Source organism: Aulonocara stuartgranti, assembly GCF_965226115.1.
Source record: "Aulonocara stuartgranti genome assembly, chromosome: 6".
Taxonomy (NCBI): Eukaryota; Metazoa; Chordata; class Actinopteri; order Cichliformes; family Cichlidae; genus Aulonocara; species Aulonocara stuartgranti.
This window is the reverse complement of record NC_138944.1, coordinates 24,855,661-24,875,788: the sequence shown is the minus strand read 5'-3', so window position 1 is coordinate 24,875,788 and position 20,128 is coordinate 24,855,661. Positions and strand designations below refer to the sequence as shown.

At 43.7% G+C, this 20,128-nt stretch overlaps 1 protein-coding gene across 7 annotated transcripts in view; it reads left to right on the top strand.

The window, feature by feature from the left end:
• bnc2 (basonuclin zinc finger protein 2) overlaps positions 1-20,128 on the top strand; it is a 169,862-nt gene that overhangs the window by 127,994 nt on the left and 21,740 nt on the right. For all 7 annotated transcript variants that reach the window (XM_082537189.1, XM_082537185.1, XM_082537187.1 and 4 more), the window contains one exon: positions 1,290-1,525. In XM_082537189.1, coding sequence (XP_082393315.1) covers positions 1,290-1,525 — 236 coding nt within the window. The remainder of the gene's footprint in view (positions 1-1,289; positions 1,526-20,128) is intronic.

Sequence of the window (20,128 nt, the reverse complement as noted above, 5' to 3'; positions counted from 1 at the left end):
TCAGCAGATCGCACAGGACCCCATTGACTATTTTTTAATCTCTCCCTCTGAACTGTCAAGCACCCATCTCTCCTCTCCCCCACTTTTCATTTCATGTCGGCATTGGCAGGGACTCTGACAAGTAGTTCTTCATTTTTTATTATGTTCGTGTCTGGCTGTGCTGTGTTGTCAGGCAAAGCCCTCGTCAGCAGGAAAAAAAAAAAAAACGTCCCGGGATCAGAGAGAGACCCAACCAGGTGTCACCCAGACAGGCGGGGAAAGAGGGGTGGGAGAAGGAGGGGGGGGTTAGGAAAGAGAGAGGGACTGAGAAAGAGGAGAAGAGATAAAGAGTTCACCAGGTGTCACCCAGGCAGGGAGCAGGAAGAGGTGAGTGAGCCGGCAACAGTGGGGGTATTGACAAACCTATACTGTAACTTGCACTGACTGTTAACCTTTACGAGCTGCTGTGACAGAGAGCAACTTTTTGCCCCCATTTTTGCCCCTCAGGGGAGTGCAACCAACAAGCTGTCGCAGGTTATTGCTGAAATTTGCTGGTAGCTGCATGTAGATGCAGGGCTCCTCAGCATGTTTTTCTTTAGTAAACAGTAGACATATCATTTATAATTATGTAATACCAACAATTCGTATAGTCTGCTTTTTCTTTGTAATACTTCCATTAATATGAAAAAACAGCATAAAAAGTCAATGCAAAATTTTATTTGCAAGACATTTATGAATATGTCTTGCAAAAACAAAACAAAACAGGATAACCACTGACTTAATTATGTCCCTCCTGCTTCTTGTCATCTTTAAATGTCCAACACAGTAGAAAGAAATCCTATGTTACCCTTTAACCCCTATGACATGCACCCAGTAACCATGCAACTTTGGCTCCGTTGCTTCTGAATAATAATAAGTGAGCCAAAAGGTGTTAAGGTTAGAGGCAAAACGTGGTGAAACTGGGGTGACACATCAAGACAAAAGAGGCAAATAAAAACAAAGGTGCAAGGACAGCGTAAATGTGAAAGAGCCAGACATTATAGATTCAATGGAATAAATGGCTGATAATAGCGTTAATGCCACTGCTTTTATCTGATAGATATGTTATTATCAGCTAGTGCTGACTACGCAGTAGCCTAAGAGGAAAGATTTGAGATGGGAGAGAAACTTGATAGTCATTAACTGTGCATGTGTGTGTGTGTGTGTGTGTGTGTGTATCTGTGTGCGTGTGTGTGTGCATGTGTGCATGTGTGTGTGTGTGTGTGCATTTTCTTTTCTTTCTCCCTTACTCTGCCGGGTCGCTCATGCAGCTCTGGACAAGCTCAGCACCCAGCATCTCTACCACCCGACCCAGGTGGAGATCGTTCAGTCCAATGTAGTGTTTGACATCAGTAGCCTGATGCTGTACGGCACCCAGGCGGTACCTGTCAGGCTCAAGATCCTTCTCGACCGCCTTTTCTCCGTGCTCAAGCAGGAGGAGGTGCTGCACATCCTGCATGGCTTGGGCTGGACCCTCCGAGACTACGTCAGGGGCTACATACTGCAGGTCAGTGACCGGCTTATATGCTATAGTGTCACACACAAAGCATTCATATGGATTTAGTGTAAAGTCCAGATACTATATATTAGTATTTACTCTCCTCGTACACACCGATTTGTCCTTGCAAAAGGTTTCTATTTGCCTACAATTTTCCATAATGTTTTTAAAGTGGCTCTTATCATCCGTGGTGATCATTACCATCAGTTCCAAATCTGTCTAAGATTTCCCCTGACATTGCAGTTATTTTCAATTTTAGTGAACAAAAGCACAGCTTTGACAATCTCGGCCACTTCAGTCCCATTGTCCATCCATTTTCTTCCCATTTTCCCTGCTGTTATCTTCTACTTCAGTGTGCCCCCTTTTTCCTGCTCTGTCAACACTATGCCCCTCTTCTGGAAAAATGGAAGGGATTTTTTTAGGGAGGCAAAAAGAAAAAGAAAAGAAAATGTAGAGAAAAATGTCATGCCATCAAGCTATAAAACCGCTGTAGCACGTTTCCTCTCTCTATCCATCCCTCCCTTCACCCTCCCCTCCCAGATAATTGCAGTCAGACACATTTCTCAATCAAAGGTACAGAGGTTTTGGTGTTGAAACCCAAACCAAAGTGTTCCTGAATGAATTAGTTAAGAGCAAGTGAACATGTGCATGTGGTTAGCTGTGTGTCTGTGTGTGCGTATGTGTGCACATGCATATATGGTTTGGTCTTCCAAGAGTGTAAGTGGAACAGCATGATCAGGACAAAGTGGTTTGTATGTGGAAACAGCCTCTGTGTGTAACGAGCTCACCAGTTCAGTTAGTTTCTTTAGGACACACACAAATACACGTGCAAAAAATAACAATCCGGCAGTCTTACGATACTCCCAATCTGTACGTTACAGGAAGGACGTACAGCCTGGCAATATTATGATAATAAAATAAAACTAAATCTAATAGAATGATTTTGATTTTTTTTAAACTAAAAAAACATGTTTATTGACTGTCATATTTAATACAAAATAAACACCAGCGCCTGTACTAGTTATTATTAAGTCAGTTTTCATTTATATTGAGAATTGACCCTATTAAATAATATAAACAAGCATCAAAGTGCCACATTTGAGAAGCTAAAAAAAACAACTAGATTTTTGAGATTTTTGCTCCATTGAATAACAGCAATTAAGTGATTTGTTTTTTGCGGCTGCGTCAGCTTGAAAATCCCCTTGCGCCTTTTCATCGTTCTAACCCGACGTTTTCCCTGAGAAACCTGACTCAATGCGTTAAGTCAAGTCAAGTCAAGTCAAGTTTATTTATAGAGCACATTTAAAAACAACCAAGGCTGACCAAAGTGCTGTACAGTAAATACAGATAAAAATACAATAGAACACAATTTCGTAATAACACCTCGCTGATAAAAATAAAATAAAAATATATAAAACAAATAAATTAAACCTTTCTAAAAGCCAATGAAAAGAGGTGAGTTTTAAGAGCGGTTTTAAAAGTTTCTAGGCTTTTGGAGAGTCTGACGTGAGGAGGTAAACTGTTCCACAGTCTGGGTGCAGCCACAGCAAACGCCCTCTCTCCCTTTGTCTTTAATTTATACCTGGGAACATCTAAAAGCATCAGGTCGGCTGACCTCAAAGATCTCCTGGGGTGATAAGTTCTAAGGAGTTCTGACAGGTAAGAAGGTGCAGTGCCATTTAAAACCTTAAAAGCCAGCAATAAGATTTTAAAATCAATCCTAAAGGCAACTGGGAGCCAGTGGAGAGAGCAGAGAACCGGAGTGATGTGGTCTCTTTTTTTTGAACCGGTCAACAGGCGAGCGGCAGCGTTCTGCACCAGTTGAAGGCGATGTAGACAGGAACGATCTAGGCCAGCATAGAGGGAATTGCAGTAGTCTAGCCGTGAAGTAATAAAAGCATGGACCACTCTTTCTAGATCGTTCCTGCAAAGGTAAGACTTGACTTTGGCTAAAATCCGCAAATGATAAAAAGATCCCTTAACTACAGAGCTGATTTGTTTATCAAGTTTAAAAGCATTGTCAAAAATAACACCAAGACTCTTAATGGAAGAAGTGCAATCGGAGGTTAGGGGTCCCAAAAAGTCAAGAGAGAAGTTGGGATCTTTAGGAAGCCCAAACACAATGACTTCAGTTTTGCTTTCATTAAGGTGTAAGAAGTTAAGAGTCATCCAAGTCTTAATGTCAGACAAGCAGGAGAGTAGCGGCTGCAAAGAAACATTGCAGTTCAACCTCAGAGGGAGGTAGATCTGAATATCATCGGCAAAGATGTGGAAGGACACATTATGTTTACGGAGCACATCGCCCAGAGGGAGCAAGTACAGAATAAACAACAGGGGGCCTAGTATGGACCCCTGAGGTACGCCACAGGTTAAAGGAGCTCTGGGAGATGACAGTTCACCAAGGTGAACAGAAAAACTCCTATTATTCAAATAGGACTGGAAAAACTTTAAGACAGTGCCCTTTAAACCGACACAATGTTGAAGGCGGGATAGCAGTATGTTGTGATCAACAGTGTCGAAGGCTGCTGTCAGGTCCAGGGTTACTAAGACAGCAGCACAACCAGAGTCAACAGTTAAAAGCAAATCATTAAAAACTCTCAGAAGGGCGGTTTCTGTGCTATGCCGAGCTCTAAAACCAGACTGGAACTTCTCATAGAGATTGTTATTGTCAAGAAATAGCTGGAGCTGCGTGAGGTCTGCAGTGTGAGAAAGCCTTGCATTGAGCAACCACTGGAGCGCTGGTGCTTCCCATAGTTGTAGCCTCTGTGTTTTTATCAGCTGGTTCTAATAGTCAGCCGGTGGGATCACTGTTGCTCAACTGCTCAGCCTCATGTCACGCTACTGACTAAATCCTCTAGATCTCCTCGGAAGGGCTTCAAAGGGGCCGCGGCCACAGAGAAGCAGCCAGTCACTTAAGGACAGTAAGTAGTCATTGTACGGCCCTATTAGCCTGTAAGTAGCTATGAAATTCAATCATCTTCACCGAGCCTCCGGGCGACGCCTTATGTCAGGGGCGTGTTTCCCACCGCTGCATCGCACTAAATGAGAGATAAAAATGAGACGAACTTTATTGCAGATGATAGATAATAAGTTGTCTTTTTTTTATACTCGTGTCAGGGGACATTATTCGATGATAAATTACTTTAGCGTAATCCTGGCAGTCTGGCTTTCAAAGGGTTGCTTGTACTGATGTAGGATTTGAACGAAGGTGCTGAGGCCACAGGAGTAACGGAATTAATTTTTATTTCAATAAGATATGATATAAATTACTGCCATTACCAAGAAGATGCGTGCATGATTTCGGAACTAGTATGATGTAACGAAGCCTCTCGTCAACGCACATTTTACAGCGTGTTTGAAGGTCGTCAGCAGTGGACTGCTTTTATTTAAACTTGCTTATTCTGCCTTTATTATTTCCAGTAGGAACTGACGATTGTCCCAGTAGGTTGAGTATGATCACAGCGAGCGAGCCAAACACCTACATACCTTACGCACAGTATACATTGATGTACAAAAATAAACATCAGCAATCATTCATGTGTTGTTCATTCATATCAGAAGCATCGGTGGATGCTTCTGCATAAGAACGTTTGGGTTAACTACCGTGATTACAGCCTCTCAAATCAAGACTTGATTACCCTGCAGGGCAGACTCGTTTACTTTACAGTAAAGGAATATTATAAATAGTGTTTTATTTCAACTTAACTGTATAAATAAACCTTAACGTCTCAGGCATTCAGTTCATTTAAACTCTATATTTTACCCATGATAAAAACTCAGCAACTTATCAAATGGTGTTTCTGTCTTTCTTTCTTTCTTTTATTTTTTTTATAGGCTGACATTGAATAACCTTAAAATGTCTGTGGAATCATCAAAATTGGAGCTAAGAGGTTTTCCACCAGAGAGTGATGGCTGATAGTTATGCACGTGTGCCTGTGGTGGGTTTTATTACCCTTTAAGCTGCTTTCCCTGCGATTTCTCCCATATTCCCCTGATTTCAGGTTCAATCCAAGGCAGTATGTGAACAACACAGACACATTTATTGGTTGCCAGGATCTTTTTTTTTTTTTTTGCCCTTCATCTTGGCAGGACTTTTACCTTGTCCACTGCTCAGGCCTTCGTGCTTTTCTCCCTCCGTCCTCCCTCCTCTCCCATGGTTGCTTCCAGACAGACCCTCGGCCAATGTGCACCAGATGCCCCCACCCCTCCAAGACAACCGCCGCCGCTGCCGCCCCATCCCGCAGCCTGTCACTGCTCACTCCTCTGTTCGATACCGACAGATGGAATTGCTATCAGCGCTGGCTTCTCTCTGTCTCAGCCTCTGTCTCCCACACTCCCTGCTGTCTATTTTGTCTTCTTCTTTCTTATCCCGTACCAAGTAAAAAAACAAGTAAAGAGAGAGAGAAAGACTGAGTGGAAATAGAGAGAGAGATAGAGCCTTTGCAGCCAACATGTGGGCTGAAGCCCAGGGTTTTCCTGAGCGACATTTTCAGTAATGTTCTGTCCTTGTAGAACATTGGGCTGCCTCCGCTTTTATGAGATGTGGTTTTCCTGACTCCACATAGCTTCCAGGAGACCCAGATGGAACCGCTAACAACCACCACCGCCACACAACCGCACACACTCTATACACACACACACACACACACACACACACACACACACACACACACACACACACAAACAGCCTTACCCTAATTGCACGCACACTCAGAGGAATGCTTATTCAAACTATCGCACACACATACAGCCACAAAATCACACTCATCCACCCGAAAAGCTCTCCAACATGGGGCTTTGTTTCAGTGGCAGACGTCCATGCACGAGGATGTGTTTAATGTGAATTATGCTGTAAAACATCTTCGATTTTTTTCTATTGTTATTATTATTATTATTATTATTACTCACTTGGTAAATATGTTGCTTCCCCTGTGAGTCTTCACATCGAAGTTAGGTGTAGATTTTTGGGAGAAAAAAAAAAAAAAAAAGAACTGTAATGTTGTACATGTGTACTTACACATGTGGAATATGGGATGTAATTACATGGATTAGGGTGCAACAGTGTTTGTGTAAGGCAGGAAACCATTTCCAGTTGCAGGTGGGTCCTAAGGCCTCAGTGAAGGTACCACTCTGCTTCTCTATAGTGGTTTAGAAAGGTATTTACTGAGTTAGAGTCACATTTCAAAATTTCTGTCTCCTTTTTTTCTTGCCTTTCTCCCACTCCACTCCCCCTCCCGTCTTCTGTCTCTCACTCTGTCAACTGTGAAGGTCACCATATCTCTTGATCCTCGCCTGAGAAACTTCCATTTTAGGTAGTCAGGCTGTGCACAACAACATTTTTTGGACACAATCCCCTTCTCCATTCTCCTCCATACGGCACACTTGTAACCCCCATTTTCCTCCTGTCCTCCTGTCCTCCTCTCCACCCTCCATCACCTCCAAATGCCCCCCTCCCACCCCCTCTCAGAACCTGTTTTCTGTTATCACAACTTAATGCCTCACCCTGGGAGATGGACGGGGGAGAAAGCATTCTCCTAAGGTGGAAATTCTTATGTTCATATGGTTATGATTTGGTGGGGAGGTCAGGCTCGATTTTTGCTGGAAGGCTTATGGTTGGCTCTGTGCTGGCCGTACTGGGCTCCAGACACTTCAAAGACAGCCGGTGTACTGAATCAAGGTGATTCTTACCCCCTTTGTATGCACACACACACAGACACACACTTGTCCTCCCTAGGGCTCTTAAGGGTGTCTTCTTCCTTCTTATTCTCAATCACTCACCTCTTAGTAAGCTAGAGATAAAAGGATGCGATTTCAGATAAGAGGATCAGCCAGAGAAAGGTAGATCAGCATTATCAGTAAGGCATTAAAACCACACCATTTGATAACACAGCCAATTTTGCATGTTGAAAAATACTTTTCAACAAGAAACGTCCAGTCCGACACGCACCATGTGATAATATGCAATCGAAAAATTATGCAATGTTTGCAGAATCTGTAAACCTTTAAACTGTCCCTTTTCTCACAGCTTGAAGAGCTCGCAGCCAGCTCCTTATACAAGACCTGCCCATGCCAAATCCTCAGTCCCTCACTCTTGAATCCTTAGCCCGAGCCCTCAAATGAATTCAAGCTGGAGAAGAAAGGTTATGAGCAGGTTACATTGTATGCAGGAATTTGGGAAATAATTCCTCTTATATTGGATTTGGAAGGTAGTCTGAATTTTACCATAGATTCAACAAGGCCTCACAAGCTGCTGCACAAATTCAGAGGAAAAAAAATGATATATAATGATATGAAACCAGTTTTTCTGCTTGGTTTTACATAGTTTAAGCCCATTTGACTGTGTCATGCAGTGAAGGTAGAAAAACAAGAATATTCTAGTGTTTCGTGTAGTGTGTCGTCTTTAACCAGTAGTCTGGCTGACTGAACGTGTTGGATTACTTGCATTTTAAAATATTTTCTGCTCATGTCTTTGTTTTGGCAGAATATTAGGGATATATTTTCGATATTTTTGCAGTGTGTCATGACAGAAAGGAGTTACCTGTAAGCATGACCTCAGTTGTGCCATGACATGACTCATTCACTGACCTGACATCATTTTCAAGCAATTACACCACATTACAAAAATCCCTAAGTGCATCAATTACATGCTTGTTGGCCATATGTAGACTTCAAAATATTATTTTAACTAAAACAGGGTGATCCAGTCTGTAATCAAATTCATAAATCAGGTATATTCAATGTCCAAATATGTGAGTGATGCATGTGTTTGAGTGTGCATGTCTGAGGAGATGGATCTAAAGGAATCTGATTGGGAAGGCAACATGCTGTGCAGGGCAAACATTGCAAGGGAAAATGATATGCTTAGCATACATGGTCAGGTCTAGGGGCTCCAATGGGATCCCAGTTGGGGTTTTTATCAAACCACACTCACAGGCACACACACGCACAAACACACACATACACACAAGGTATATCCCTCTCAAATCCCCATGATCAGCCTGACTTCAAAGTCTAGTAGCCAATGCTACAGCTTTATCTGAGACGCTGGTTTGATTCCCTGGCTCCATCTCTTCCCATGGACCCCACTCTAACACACACACCCTCCTTTCTACGAACTTTCAGCCTCTCTCTGAGAAAAGTAGCTATCGCTGTCCACTTGTCTCAAAGTGGAGAAAAGGGGCCACCGGTGCTTTTCTTCTTCCCTCCTAAGTTCCACCCGCATGTCATAATTAGAATAAAAAAGGAATATTCTGCCTATATTAATGGGCGCCCTCTTTCTCTTTATCCCCTCTGAACACATCGTTCCTCCTCCTCGGCGGTTTCATGTGATATGCGCTACACTGATCAGTGTAATGGGATCTCTGGTTCTCTCGCAGCGCATTTGCCTTTCTCTTTTTACCCAGTGTCCATGTCCCAGGAAACTACCCTCAATAGGTCCTCGCTGGAAGCCGAAGCATCCCAGGAGAGACTTCCACAGTCATCCATACGCCCTAATTGAAACTGGGGATCTACCAGGCTGTTATCAGGAATTTTTATTTACCTCAGCCAGCCTCTGTCCTCTTTACTTTTCAAAGGAGCCCATGTTATAATTACCTCCTCAAACAGAATCCCCCCTCTTTCTGTCAGCATCCCTCGCTGCATAGATCCTTTTCATAAGTTATAATATCCTGTCTTGCCTGCATTGGAAGGAGGAAATGGCTTCTGAATTCTGAAGTAGCTTTTCAGGGGGCTGGGGATGGCTTGTTGTTGCAGAGGGAAATTGAATTTTACTTCAAGGTCAGCGACACTAATGACGGTGTGGGAAGGTGTTGATCCTGTGTAGCACTGGTTTGTCTAGCAGCATCCCACTGTATCGATCCACATGAGATATTCCAGTCCTGCATTGATTGTCACACTGAATTGTTTAGGGAGTGCTGTGGAAATTACTTGTGTAGAATAAGCACTGACTGGGGACTTTTGTGGACAGAAAAATAGAGATTTCAGACTAAAAAGCACCGACAGAAGTAGAAGAAGTACAATCACGGCAATAATGGACAATACGTAAATTCTCAAACGATGAGAAACTATGATTTATCTGACGGTTCGTATGGCAGCTCAAAGTGGAAATGTCCCTTTAGAGGCCGAAATGTTCACAAATACTCACATCATACAGGTTTCCCTGAGAGTGAGAATTTTAACCAATCACTTTCATTTGCCTGCATTTTATATGCAAGATGGTTAGTTATGGGTAAATGCCCCACGGTGTGAGTGAATGTGTGTCACTTCCCCCACAAATGGAAACATTTAGACACTGAAGTGTGTCCTGAGGTGAGAGATGTAGAAGCTCTCACTCATAAAGTAGCGGGGAGGCGGCTTGTGGAGGAAATGAGCTAGGCAGACTGGTGGAGGGAAAGGAGTGTGACACACACATCGGAGGACCTCACACACACACACATGCCGGTGAACCACACACTGGAGAGTACTGTAGTTGTCCTTTGCACCATTTCTATCACCGTTTCATTTTTCACCAGTGGCCCCAGCTGTGTTTGACTTCCTGTATTTTCTACGTGATGCTGTGGTGTCATTGGCAGAGAGGACACAGCTTGCACTGTACCGCTGTGTTGTGCGGCACTGGTTAAAATGTTAACTGACCCCATCGTGAACCGACACCAGTGGTGAGACACCTGTGGAAGTTTGCCGCCGAATACAAAATAATGTGTGATGGTTTGCTGAAACAGAACAGACCCATTTGAGTTTAGACTTAAGTGACTGGTTTGTGCATTTTTGTAGGTCAGCACCTCACCAGCGTATTGTAAAGCCCTAATCCTTTCACTCTCTCTCTTTCTCTCTGATGCGTTTTGCCTGAGTGCCTTTATTAAGCAGGATGACCTGTCATGCAGGTGTGAGGAGAAGGCGATGACTCCCGTGCCCACCCCACATCCTCATTCTCTCTTCCTCCCTCTGCTACTGGTCTAAAGAAAGACACTGCCTCTCCAGCACCAATTGGTCTGGCTTCACTTCACATGAGACAGGAGAGGAGAAGTGGACAAAGGGTTTGAGGAAGGGTAGGGGAAGGAGGGGTTGGGGCTAGAGTGATGCTTCAGTGTGAGGGCAAATCTGTGCACTTCACTTTTAAGGAAGAAACTTTAAAGTCGAATTCCATCATAGGTCAATCCGTTTGTTTGCTTTTTGTTGTTAATGGTGATTGATATTAGCATGCATTTGAAGCTTAAAGACATTTTTTCTGTTTATTTATTTCTTTTTATTCCCAGCAATGCCAATAAACAATCAGCGCATTAAGTGGCGAGCAAATGGAATCAATTCATCCAGTTTTGCGCAGATGAGTGCAGAAAACGAGGCGTGAAGCAGCTGCTCTCTGTGTTTGGAGTCCCTAATTAGGAGCCCATTACAAAGCATCTCAGCATGGTGCTACCCTGATTGTTTATTAGAATTTCACTAAGGTGAAGGCGAGTGAGAGAGAGAGAAAAGGCGACTAATAATAGTAATAAATGGCTAATAAATGTATACCTAACAGAGAGCGAGAGACACACACACACGCAGCCTTGGTGAATGCCAGCCCCTGGGCTGCCTACAAAACTACTCTTGTAAAAAGTGAGGGAAAAAAAATTAAAATCTCTTGCAGCACTGTGAATATGCTTGGCTCAGTCCTCTTAAAGTCTGTCTTATTAAATGGGTAAGTGGCTGAGTGCTGGGACCACCAAGTGAGCTGTGCTGTCACTGGCACACTGCTCTCTGTGGGCTGAGTGCTGCAGACACAGACAGGATATGATACACGGTCACCAAAAATACTGGTTTTAATCACGATGATACATCAGTTCCTGGCCCTCACAGCTCACCAGTGGCATTGCTAAGTCTTTTCTAGTTCCGGATTTAAAAAAAAAAAAAAATAATTAATATATATATATACACATATATATTTTAGTTAAAGATGCACATCTAAGGCACTGGCTCCCACAACTCTGGCTTGAAAGTGTGCACATTGGAAGGTAAAGGTTGTAATCAACAAAGACAACTGGGCTCTGAGAAGGGGGAGGATCAATAGACTGCTACAGGTGACTGACCTCAGTGAGCACAGACACACGCATGCCAGATCACCCAAAAAAACCCAAAAACATTATTCAGGCGTAGGCACCAGTGAGTTCTTGTGGTTTGCGCTCCTCTGTGTTTTTCTGCCTAATCTTTTGCTCTGTGTGAGTGTGTGTGTGTGAGTGTGTGCACTCTCAAACCCACCAATATTACTCTCTCATCTTCAAGATCCAAGGCTCAGTGCCAGGTGGTGCTTTGGTGCCAGGCACTGCCTTATCACCTTCCCCCAGTACACATACACACACACTTACATTCTTACTTAAATGTGCACTTTAAACAAGCATGTTGCAAGAGTTTGTGCACGGGCACTCACACACACTTGGACATGATGATCTGCCCTTTACATAAACAAAGATAAGAGCAGGAACGCTCTGTGCAAGGCCCCAAGAGGCACAAAGCTATTACTGGGAGACCACAGTCGCGTGGCTATGTGCATGTGTGTGCAGTTATGTTTGTGTTTATGTACGGCCAGTTGCAGAGTAGAGCAGCTCAGTTTTGTGTCCCACCGCCATTCACCAGTGCTGCAGCACTAACCACTGCTAACTTTGTGATGGGAGACAGTGGTAGACGGAGGTGTTAATCTTCTCTTTGAGTTGCTGTCAAGATCTTTGCCACCAGCCGACAATATAATCACAGCAAGACGGTGAAAAATGTGCCAAAGGGGTCTGACAATTTGACAATGACTTTGTCAGCAGCAGTGCCTCGCATTAGTGATTGAATCACACCTTTGTCTAGCAGCAAGGCCTACTTAGGTATGGGGTGTGCTTTCTACATCTTGATCCCTGACAAAAATCCAGCCCGTTGAGGTGACACAGTACAAAGCGTTTTTACTACTTTGCCAAGCTGACAAACCTAATTACTGTGGTAAAGTTCCAGGGATCAGTCCTAGATCAAGTCTCCTTAGTACTGTGAGCTGCACACCCAGTGTCCCTCAGGAAAGGCATATCTCAAGATTCCACTGATTTGCAGGATTCCTAAGCTTAAACACTGAGCATGTCACTGAAATTCCCATAGCTTTAACTTTACAGGTTTAGCTGTTACAGGGTAAATGGACTGGTTCTTATATAGCGCTTTTCCACTCTTCTGAGCACTCAAAGCGCTTTACACAACTTGTGCATTCACCCATTCACACCCATTCGCACAAGCACAACTGACATTCACACACGTTCATACTCCGATGAATGCATCGGAGAGCAATTTCGGGTTAGTATCTTGCCCAAGGATATTTGGCATGCAGACTAGGGGAAGCCGGGAATCGAACCACCAACCTTCCGATCAGTAGATGACCTGCTCTACCACCTGAGCTACAGCCACCTGAGCTACAGGGTAGGAAATGTCTGGTTTGCTTTTTGAGTTAGGCAAAATCTCTTTTGTCTATTTGTTATGCAGACTGCTGTAAAGGTTGAGGACCTCCGAGACTTAAATGTTTGTATCAAGGATATCTTATGGGATATGAAAAAAGCATATTGTGGCCTTTTTTTCCAACACAGTATGATTTGAGAGCTAAAAATAGACAGTTCCAGGCACCGTTTCTGGCTGAGCGTCAGAAGCTCACCCTTGTGCAGCAGTGGAATGAATTCCTCGGTATTATGACCACATCAGTTGCTTCAGCTCTTTGAAATAAATGCAGCACACAGTCCCTTTTTTTTTTTTTTTTTTTTTGCTGTTATCAGAGCGTCAGCCCAGCCACCTTCTCCCTTTATGGTCATGTTTTGCTAATCTTGCTACTGGCCTGCATGTTTTAAGTTGAAACAGGTGCTGCAGTTAGAACACAATCTTGTATTATTGCAAGCACCTCAGCGCATACTCCTACAAAAGCTGTGTTTTCTTTGCAGATTCCTTTCTTGGCCATGACGCCGGCACCTTGTTTCAGATGAGTTAGAGACTGAAAGAAAGGGGAACATTAAAGTTGGTTTGATATGGGTGACATTTAATATATCGACTTGCTAGGGGTTAGATATACTCGTCAGTGCTCCAGAAAGCATCCATGTGCTCACACTAAACCAGTCAAGACTAAAGTCACGTCCAGTGTGAGTCACAGCTCATCATTTCTTTCTTTCTTTCTTTTCCCCCTCTATCCACTGTGTGCGTGTTAGCAGGTAGGTGAGTGTTACTGTCTGCCTTAAAATCAAAGAGATATAAAGTAGCCTAAAAATCAATCTGGCACAAGACCCAGCGAAGGTTTCGGCTTTGGTCCCCTCAGCCACCCTCCTCTCTCTTGCCTTTTCTTCCATTTTTATGTCTTAGGATAGAGAGATTAAAGGGAGGGCATGTCTCAACCCTGAAGAACTACCATCAGTCAAAGATGAGCAGTGCCAAGCTCCTCTCTGTCTCCTCTTTCTCTGTCTCTCTATCTGTTGAATACACAGCTTCCCCTGGCGCTCTTTGGCCCCTCTCTTCATCCATAGCCCACTCGCACACACATCACACCCATGATTTACTGTCATAAACTCTCATCTGTGTGCCTTTATGCATGGATGTGAGTCAGTCTGTGTGCATGTGTGTGTACATATGTGATCTTTGCATGGCAGCAGCCACATCAAATACACTAAAGAAGCACTCCTCTGAGACATTACCCCATCCATTCACATCCCCCCACAGTGATTCCAATGCAGCAAAAAAATAAAATAAAAGTCAAACATTTCAAAACCTGAAAAAAATAATAAATAAAAGAAAAGGCAGACTACATCTGGCACAATGTCTGCACTTAAGTTTTCCAAGTATGTGTCTGGGGAGGAGATCTAGTGGGACGGAGCCCGAGTCGGCTTGGAAGCAGTAGAAACGGATGTCACACTGGAAATTTATATAGTGCGGTTCAGGGAGCAACGGCTGTAAATTGACAAGTGATGCTTTTGAGCAGCGTTACCCGTCTGCTTTCTTTTCTCTCATCTTCTATCTTTTTTCCACCCATCTTTTCTTCTTTTAGCATAGCTGTTACCTTTTTACATCTGTGCACGCCCTGAGTGTTATTGTTAACCGGTGAGAGACAAAAACACACCAAAAGGGTAAAGGGGGGGGTGGGCTCTGTGCATAGCCGTGGGGGAAAATTACCTGTATTCCCAGCGTGACATGAAGTCATGACAGACAAAGGCACATCTGAAGCAATCATCTGATCAGAAAAGACGGGGAGCTGTAATACAACAATATGAAAACAAAGTCGCCATGGGAACCTGAAAATGTCAGAAAAAATGTGCTTTAAAAAAATCTGATCAGCTTTAACTACAATTCCTGTCATTTCCTTCTGGAAATTGTTTAATGTGGCCCACACTCTGGGTGTGTGTATGCATCTGTGAACCGACACGTGTGTATACATCTGTGCTAATGTTTGATCGTGCCATTCTACTGTATAAATGTCGCTAATGGCAGCACTCTTCTTCAATAATGCAAGACCTTTTCTCTGTCCCTCCTCCACATCGCATCATGTTTGGAGTGACAGCCAGCATCCCCTTTCCGCTCAGGCCAACTAAACACGCAGTAACAATTAGAAGACTAGAACACGGGAGGAGGACATTACACTGAAACAGATATACAAAAAGAAGAAACACAACTTACAAATTTGTAGTAATTTGTCAAATTAAGAATTTTTTTGGGGGAAGAGGGGGAGTGAGTTAAACAAGAGCCTCAAGACAAAGACCAGTCATGTTGTTGTGATTCACCAAATTGAAGATTTGATTTGGCCAACATTTTATTCTTCCCTTCGTGAGAGAATAACCATGCATTACACTACAAAAAAAGTCATTTCAAAATAAAACTCCTTAGTTTTTATAGACCTTTACAACGTAAAAGCACAGGTCTGAGCATTTGTCTTACTAAAATAAAAAATATCCTGGTCACAAAATAACAGACACAAACAAAACACTAACATAAAAGTGTTCTAATACTACACAATGTGTTGCAGGAGTTTGAGGAGGACCGCAGAGCTGCAGTTAGCCAAGTACTCCCCAGTTTGACAGTTACAAATTTCAAATGAACATTTTATTAACTGAAAATAATTTTCTATTTTCAAATATAAAAATCCACGAAAATCTTTCTGTGAGCAGCAGTCTTCCTGGTCACACTGCCTTATGGTGCGAGCCAGAGCGAAGTCTGCCTGGAAAATGTTCAGCCACAGCATCTGGTAGATTGTGATTTTCATTCACTAACAACGACACACACCAATTGAGAACAGACAGATGCCAAGACGACCGTGCAGCTCTGTTTTGCTTTGGGAAACATGCTGTCACATCTTGGCCTTCCAGAAAAAGAAAAAAATGGGCAGAAGCATCACCTGGGCGCAGACACGCGACCTCTCTCGCAGTCGCTCCCGTGCACACGCACGTGAAATGTCACAGGCCTGAACGTCAGTGCGGGTGCCAAGAGGATGATGCCCCCTCAGGGTGACAGCTTGATAAGAAGGCTGAATTATACTGTAGCACCCGTGCAGCATGACATGAGTTACTTGCCACCCCTACCTTCTCTCTTCCGCTCTCTCTCTCTCACCCCTCTCATTAACCTCCAGTCTGATTGCCCCCAGGACTCCCTTGTGCTAATTAGAGGGGGAAATATGTCTACGATGCATGCGCCCTGTACAAACGCGAGCGCACAGTTTTGCGCAGCTGACAGAAAGGCTGCTGTAAAGTGTAGGTGTGAGAATCAAAGGCTCGTCTGCTATTGTTTCATGTATGTTCTGAAAGTGTTGGCAACCGCAGGGTTAACCCCAGCAGGTGACGGTTAGCAGCACTGTTGATCCCCCTTTTTTCTCTTTTTACACAGACAGCCTTCATCTCTGGAGTGCTCACTTCTTGATTTAGCTGCGCTTGTCTCAACATGACACAATTAGGGATGAAAGGGATATGAAACTGTGAATTGATCATTTTCACCCTGTCAGTCGCTCTCATTACAAAGGCCATTGCTACAGTACAAACAATTTAACAACAGTTTTTGATGACTAACTCAAATAAGATCTGCAAATGAAACGCACTCGGAAAACATATAATTAACGTAATTCCTGCATGTTTTAATGAGGATTGACCTGTGGTGGTGAGATACTCAGTAGGATGCAGATTATCTGATGGCTGGGGGAATCACTTCACACACACACACACAGACAAAGGCTCACACAATGACTGTTCCCAGCTCCTTGGCGAATTAAAGCCTATTGACAGAGCGGCAGTGCGGCGTCCTCCGGCGCAGACGTTTCTAATAGCACTTTGACATCTCCATTTAGGAGTCCTTTTGTGTCCTAGGGAGCAATTTATGAATAACGAAAGGGCCTATTTTCTTCTTTTGTTTTACATGCTGTTAGGGACAAGCATGAGCTGACACAAACATGTTTTGGGAGTTGTACAGCAAATAGCCATTTGTACCTGGACTGGAGCTGGGGACAACTGGGGAAGGAATAAAAGAGTGGCCGGTATGGACCGAGAGAGGCGCGGGGGAGTGTGTGGAGCGGCCGGGTAAAAGGGAGGGTATATAAGAGCACTTGAGTGCCAGCATAGATGTAGTCACTTCTCCCTGTGGACAAAAACAGGCCCCTCTGCACCATGGCATGATTTTTCACTTTAGCAGGCAGCACTCAGTACTCCTCCTTCAGTCCTCCTCTTCTTTCTCCTCTTCTCTCAGTCCCTGCGTGCTTCAATGATTCCATCATTCCCTTTCATTCACTCTTGACTACAAGGGGCACGAGTGTGCGCTCTTGCACACACACACACAAACACACTTTGACCCATTTGCCCCCCCACCCGCCTTGGGTAGTAAATAATTCCATTGTGAGGGCCATTAGCGAGTATATCAAGGGTTAAGAGGGGAAATGCACAGGCAGTCAGATGGGCGATTAGACAATAAGAAGATGAAACGTCTACTATTGTTGTGTTGCTTATTGTTTCACAGAGCTCACATTAGACCTGTGGCTAATTCATAAGCTTAATGTCCTTTTATCTGCCCCCCTTTTTTTGTCAGCTACATGCTGCAATGATGAAGACATTTACACACACGCGTACACAGACACATACACACATTGTTTTGTAGTGCGACCTTATTCGCATATGGCAGCCGGTTTCTGCCAAAATCTAATGATGAACAGACCTGCTTCCCATCACCATGTAGAATTCAACATCCCTTCAGACTAAAGGAAACGTAAGCTCCAATTGTGTAAAGCACAGAGGACGGAGCCAAAACATGTCGTCTGTCCTCCTGCATTCCTGCGGCAAAACCATGCTGTTTCGCTTTAATGCTCTGCGTTCCCGCACGAGGATGAGGGCTTACAACAACGCCATATTAGTCAAAGACTGCACCTTACATGGCTACACCACAGTCTTTAAAAGTGACATAGCCCTTAAAGAATTAGTGTCACCAAGCCAGAAACCTCACTACAAAGACCGAGTCTGAACCCTACGGTGAATGTTAATTGTGTGTAGATGTGTGCTAGCGCATGACCCGCGTGTTTGTGTTTCTGTATCGCAGAAACGGCCTGCAGTGAATCCTATGCACATGAACTTGTAGACACACTAACTGGTCCTCTGAGCCTTTAGTTCAGCCACTGTCAGAGGGAGCCTTGTATTTTTCCACAGGCATGTCAGAGGATTACACAGTCCCTCTGCTGTTTCACTGACCTCCCCCTTACACACACACACACACACACATCAAAGCAGCCCAGCGTATAGTGCCCAGCACTGAGGCACACTTGCCCATTCACTCAGCAGGCCGCTGGCACACACTCCACATCTGCCTGCAGGGATTGCCAATGGCAAGTATGGCCTCTGTGAGTGCATGTGTGTATAATGTGAGTTTGCTTACAAGGAAAACACAACATATGCTTTTTGTCTGCCGCATGTGTGAGAAGAGAGTGTTTACAACTAGTGATGCGACACATTTTGTGCAAGCAAGTGGAAGTGGAAAAAAAAAGAAAGAGGAAAAACCCCCAACTTTCTTTTGTTTTTTTCAAAGTGTCATATTGTAGCCATTTCAGCCGAACAAACAAACAAAAAAGAAGGCCTCAGTTTCTATTTCGTTGTAGTCTGCCAAAATATGGGGCTAGAAAACAAGCATTTATCATGGAGTGTAACACATTTATTCCAAAACCAGGTTCCAATCATTTTATTTAATAATCACAATGTTGCGTAAACAGGAAATTGTGTCTCTCTCTGAAAGCAGCATAAGGATCAGACAATTCCCAGCACTATTAACAATCAAACATGTGTTTATAATCACTAGTTTGCTATATAGGAGGGAAAATTGGATGCAGAAAGGTGTTTTGGACTCAGCCAAATAGGTACATACAGTATAAACAGGTACAGATTTATATGCAACATAAATTATTAAACACTGAGGCACATTGGCTGAGGGGAAGATAATATGTGAATAATCTCTGATCAATATATAGAGTTTAATGGTAACGTGGTTTCTAATTACGCCCCCATTTGACCACACACTCACCTCTTCGCCCACCTTTTTGTTTTCTTCGCCTTTCTAAGCTCTGCTCCCATCCCACTCTTCCCCTGTCAGCCGCTTTGGCCTACACACAGGGCAACTATGCGAGCACAATACAAATCAATGGGTTCACACATTAACACGCAGACACACAGCAGACAAGGTAAGCGCTCCAAGACCTCTAACCCAAAAACCTCTAGCCCTCCAGGTTGATCAATAGCCAGAAAAAAAGCATTAACGGCCCCTCGCACTCTTTCCATCTCTCTTATTCTACACTAATCACTTTCTCGATGTTGCCTCCCTCGCCCTTTCCCCCTTTCTTCTGGTGTAGGGAGGAAAGTTTATTTCCCAGAGCTCCTTAGAAATCCCAGAAGCCTGCATGCCCCCATCTCACCTCCAAGCCACAGCCAGACACCCAGTTAGACGCTATTACTATTGTCAGCTCCCCCCCCCCGCTCCATCCCAACAAGACGCAGACAGAACCTGGACATTAGTTAATCCATTCTTATTGCATCTGGGTTCCTCTCACAGCCTTGTAATTCATATGGAGAGACATATTAGCGCGACATATTAGGTTGGCACAGGTCTACGAGGTGAGATGCTAGGCTGACACTAAATCGACTTAGCCGAAGCCTCACGGGATGTTGTAGGGCACTGCTGCTAGCTGACGACTAGGGCACGGTCTGCCTGTATTGAGTTTCAGTGATGGCTGTTTAGCTTGTAGTGCTACACGGGAAAGAGAGAGGGATGGGGAATGGAAGGTGCTCTGGCTCATTGCGTTTACTGACAGGAACCCTGTGGACCGCAAGGCTAAAGAGATCAATAGCATTGCACTGCACAGCACTACCAGACCAGGGCAGACCCAAACACAGGAAGATTGGATTACACTTAAATCAAGAGAAGCTTACGCCGTTATCAACACAGCACAAACACATTCAATTTGCACTTAAATTTTAGATAACTATTTAATTTTCTGATATGCTATCATATCCCATTTCTAAATGTTTTCTATGCAAATTTCTGCTGTATATTTGTGCAAAAACAAATGTGCAATCTGTCCCAACTTTTGATAGACACGCTCACAGGTTATCATTATTATTATTATTATTTTTTGGTCTG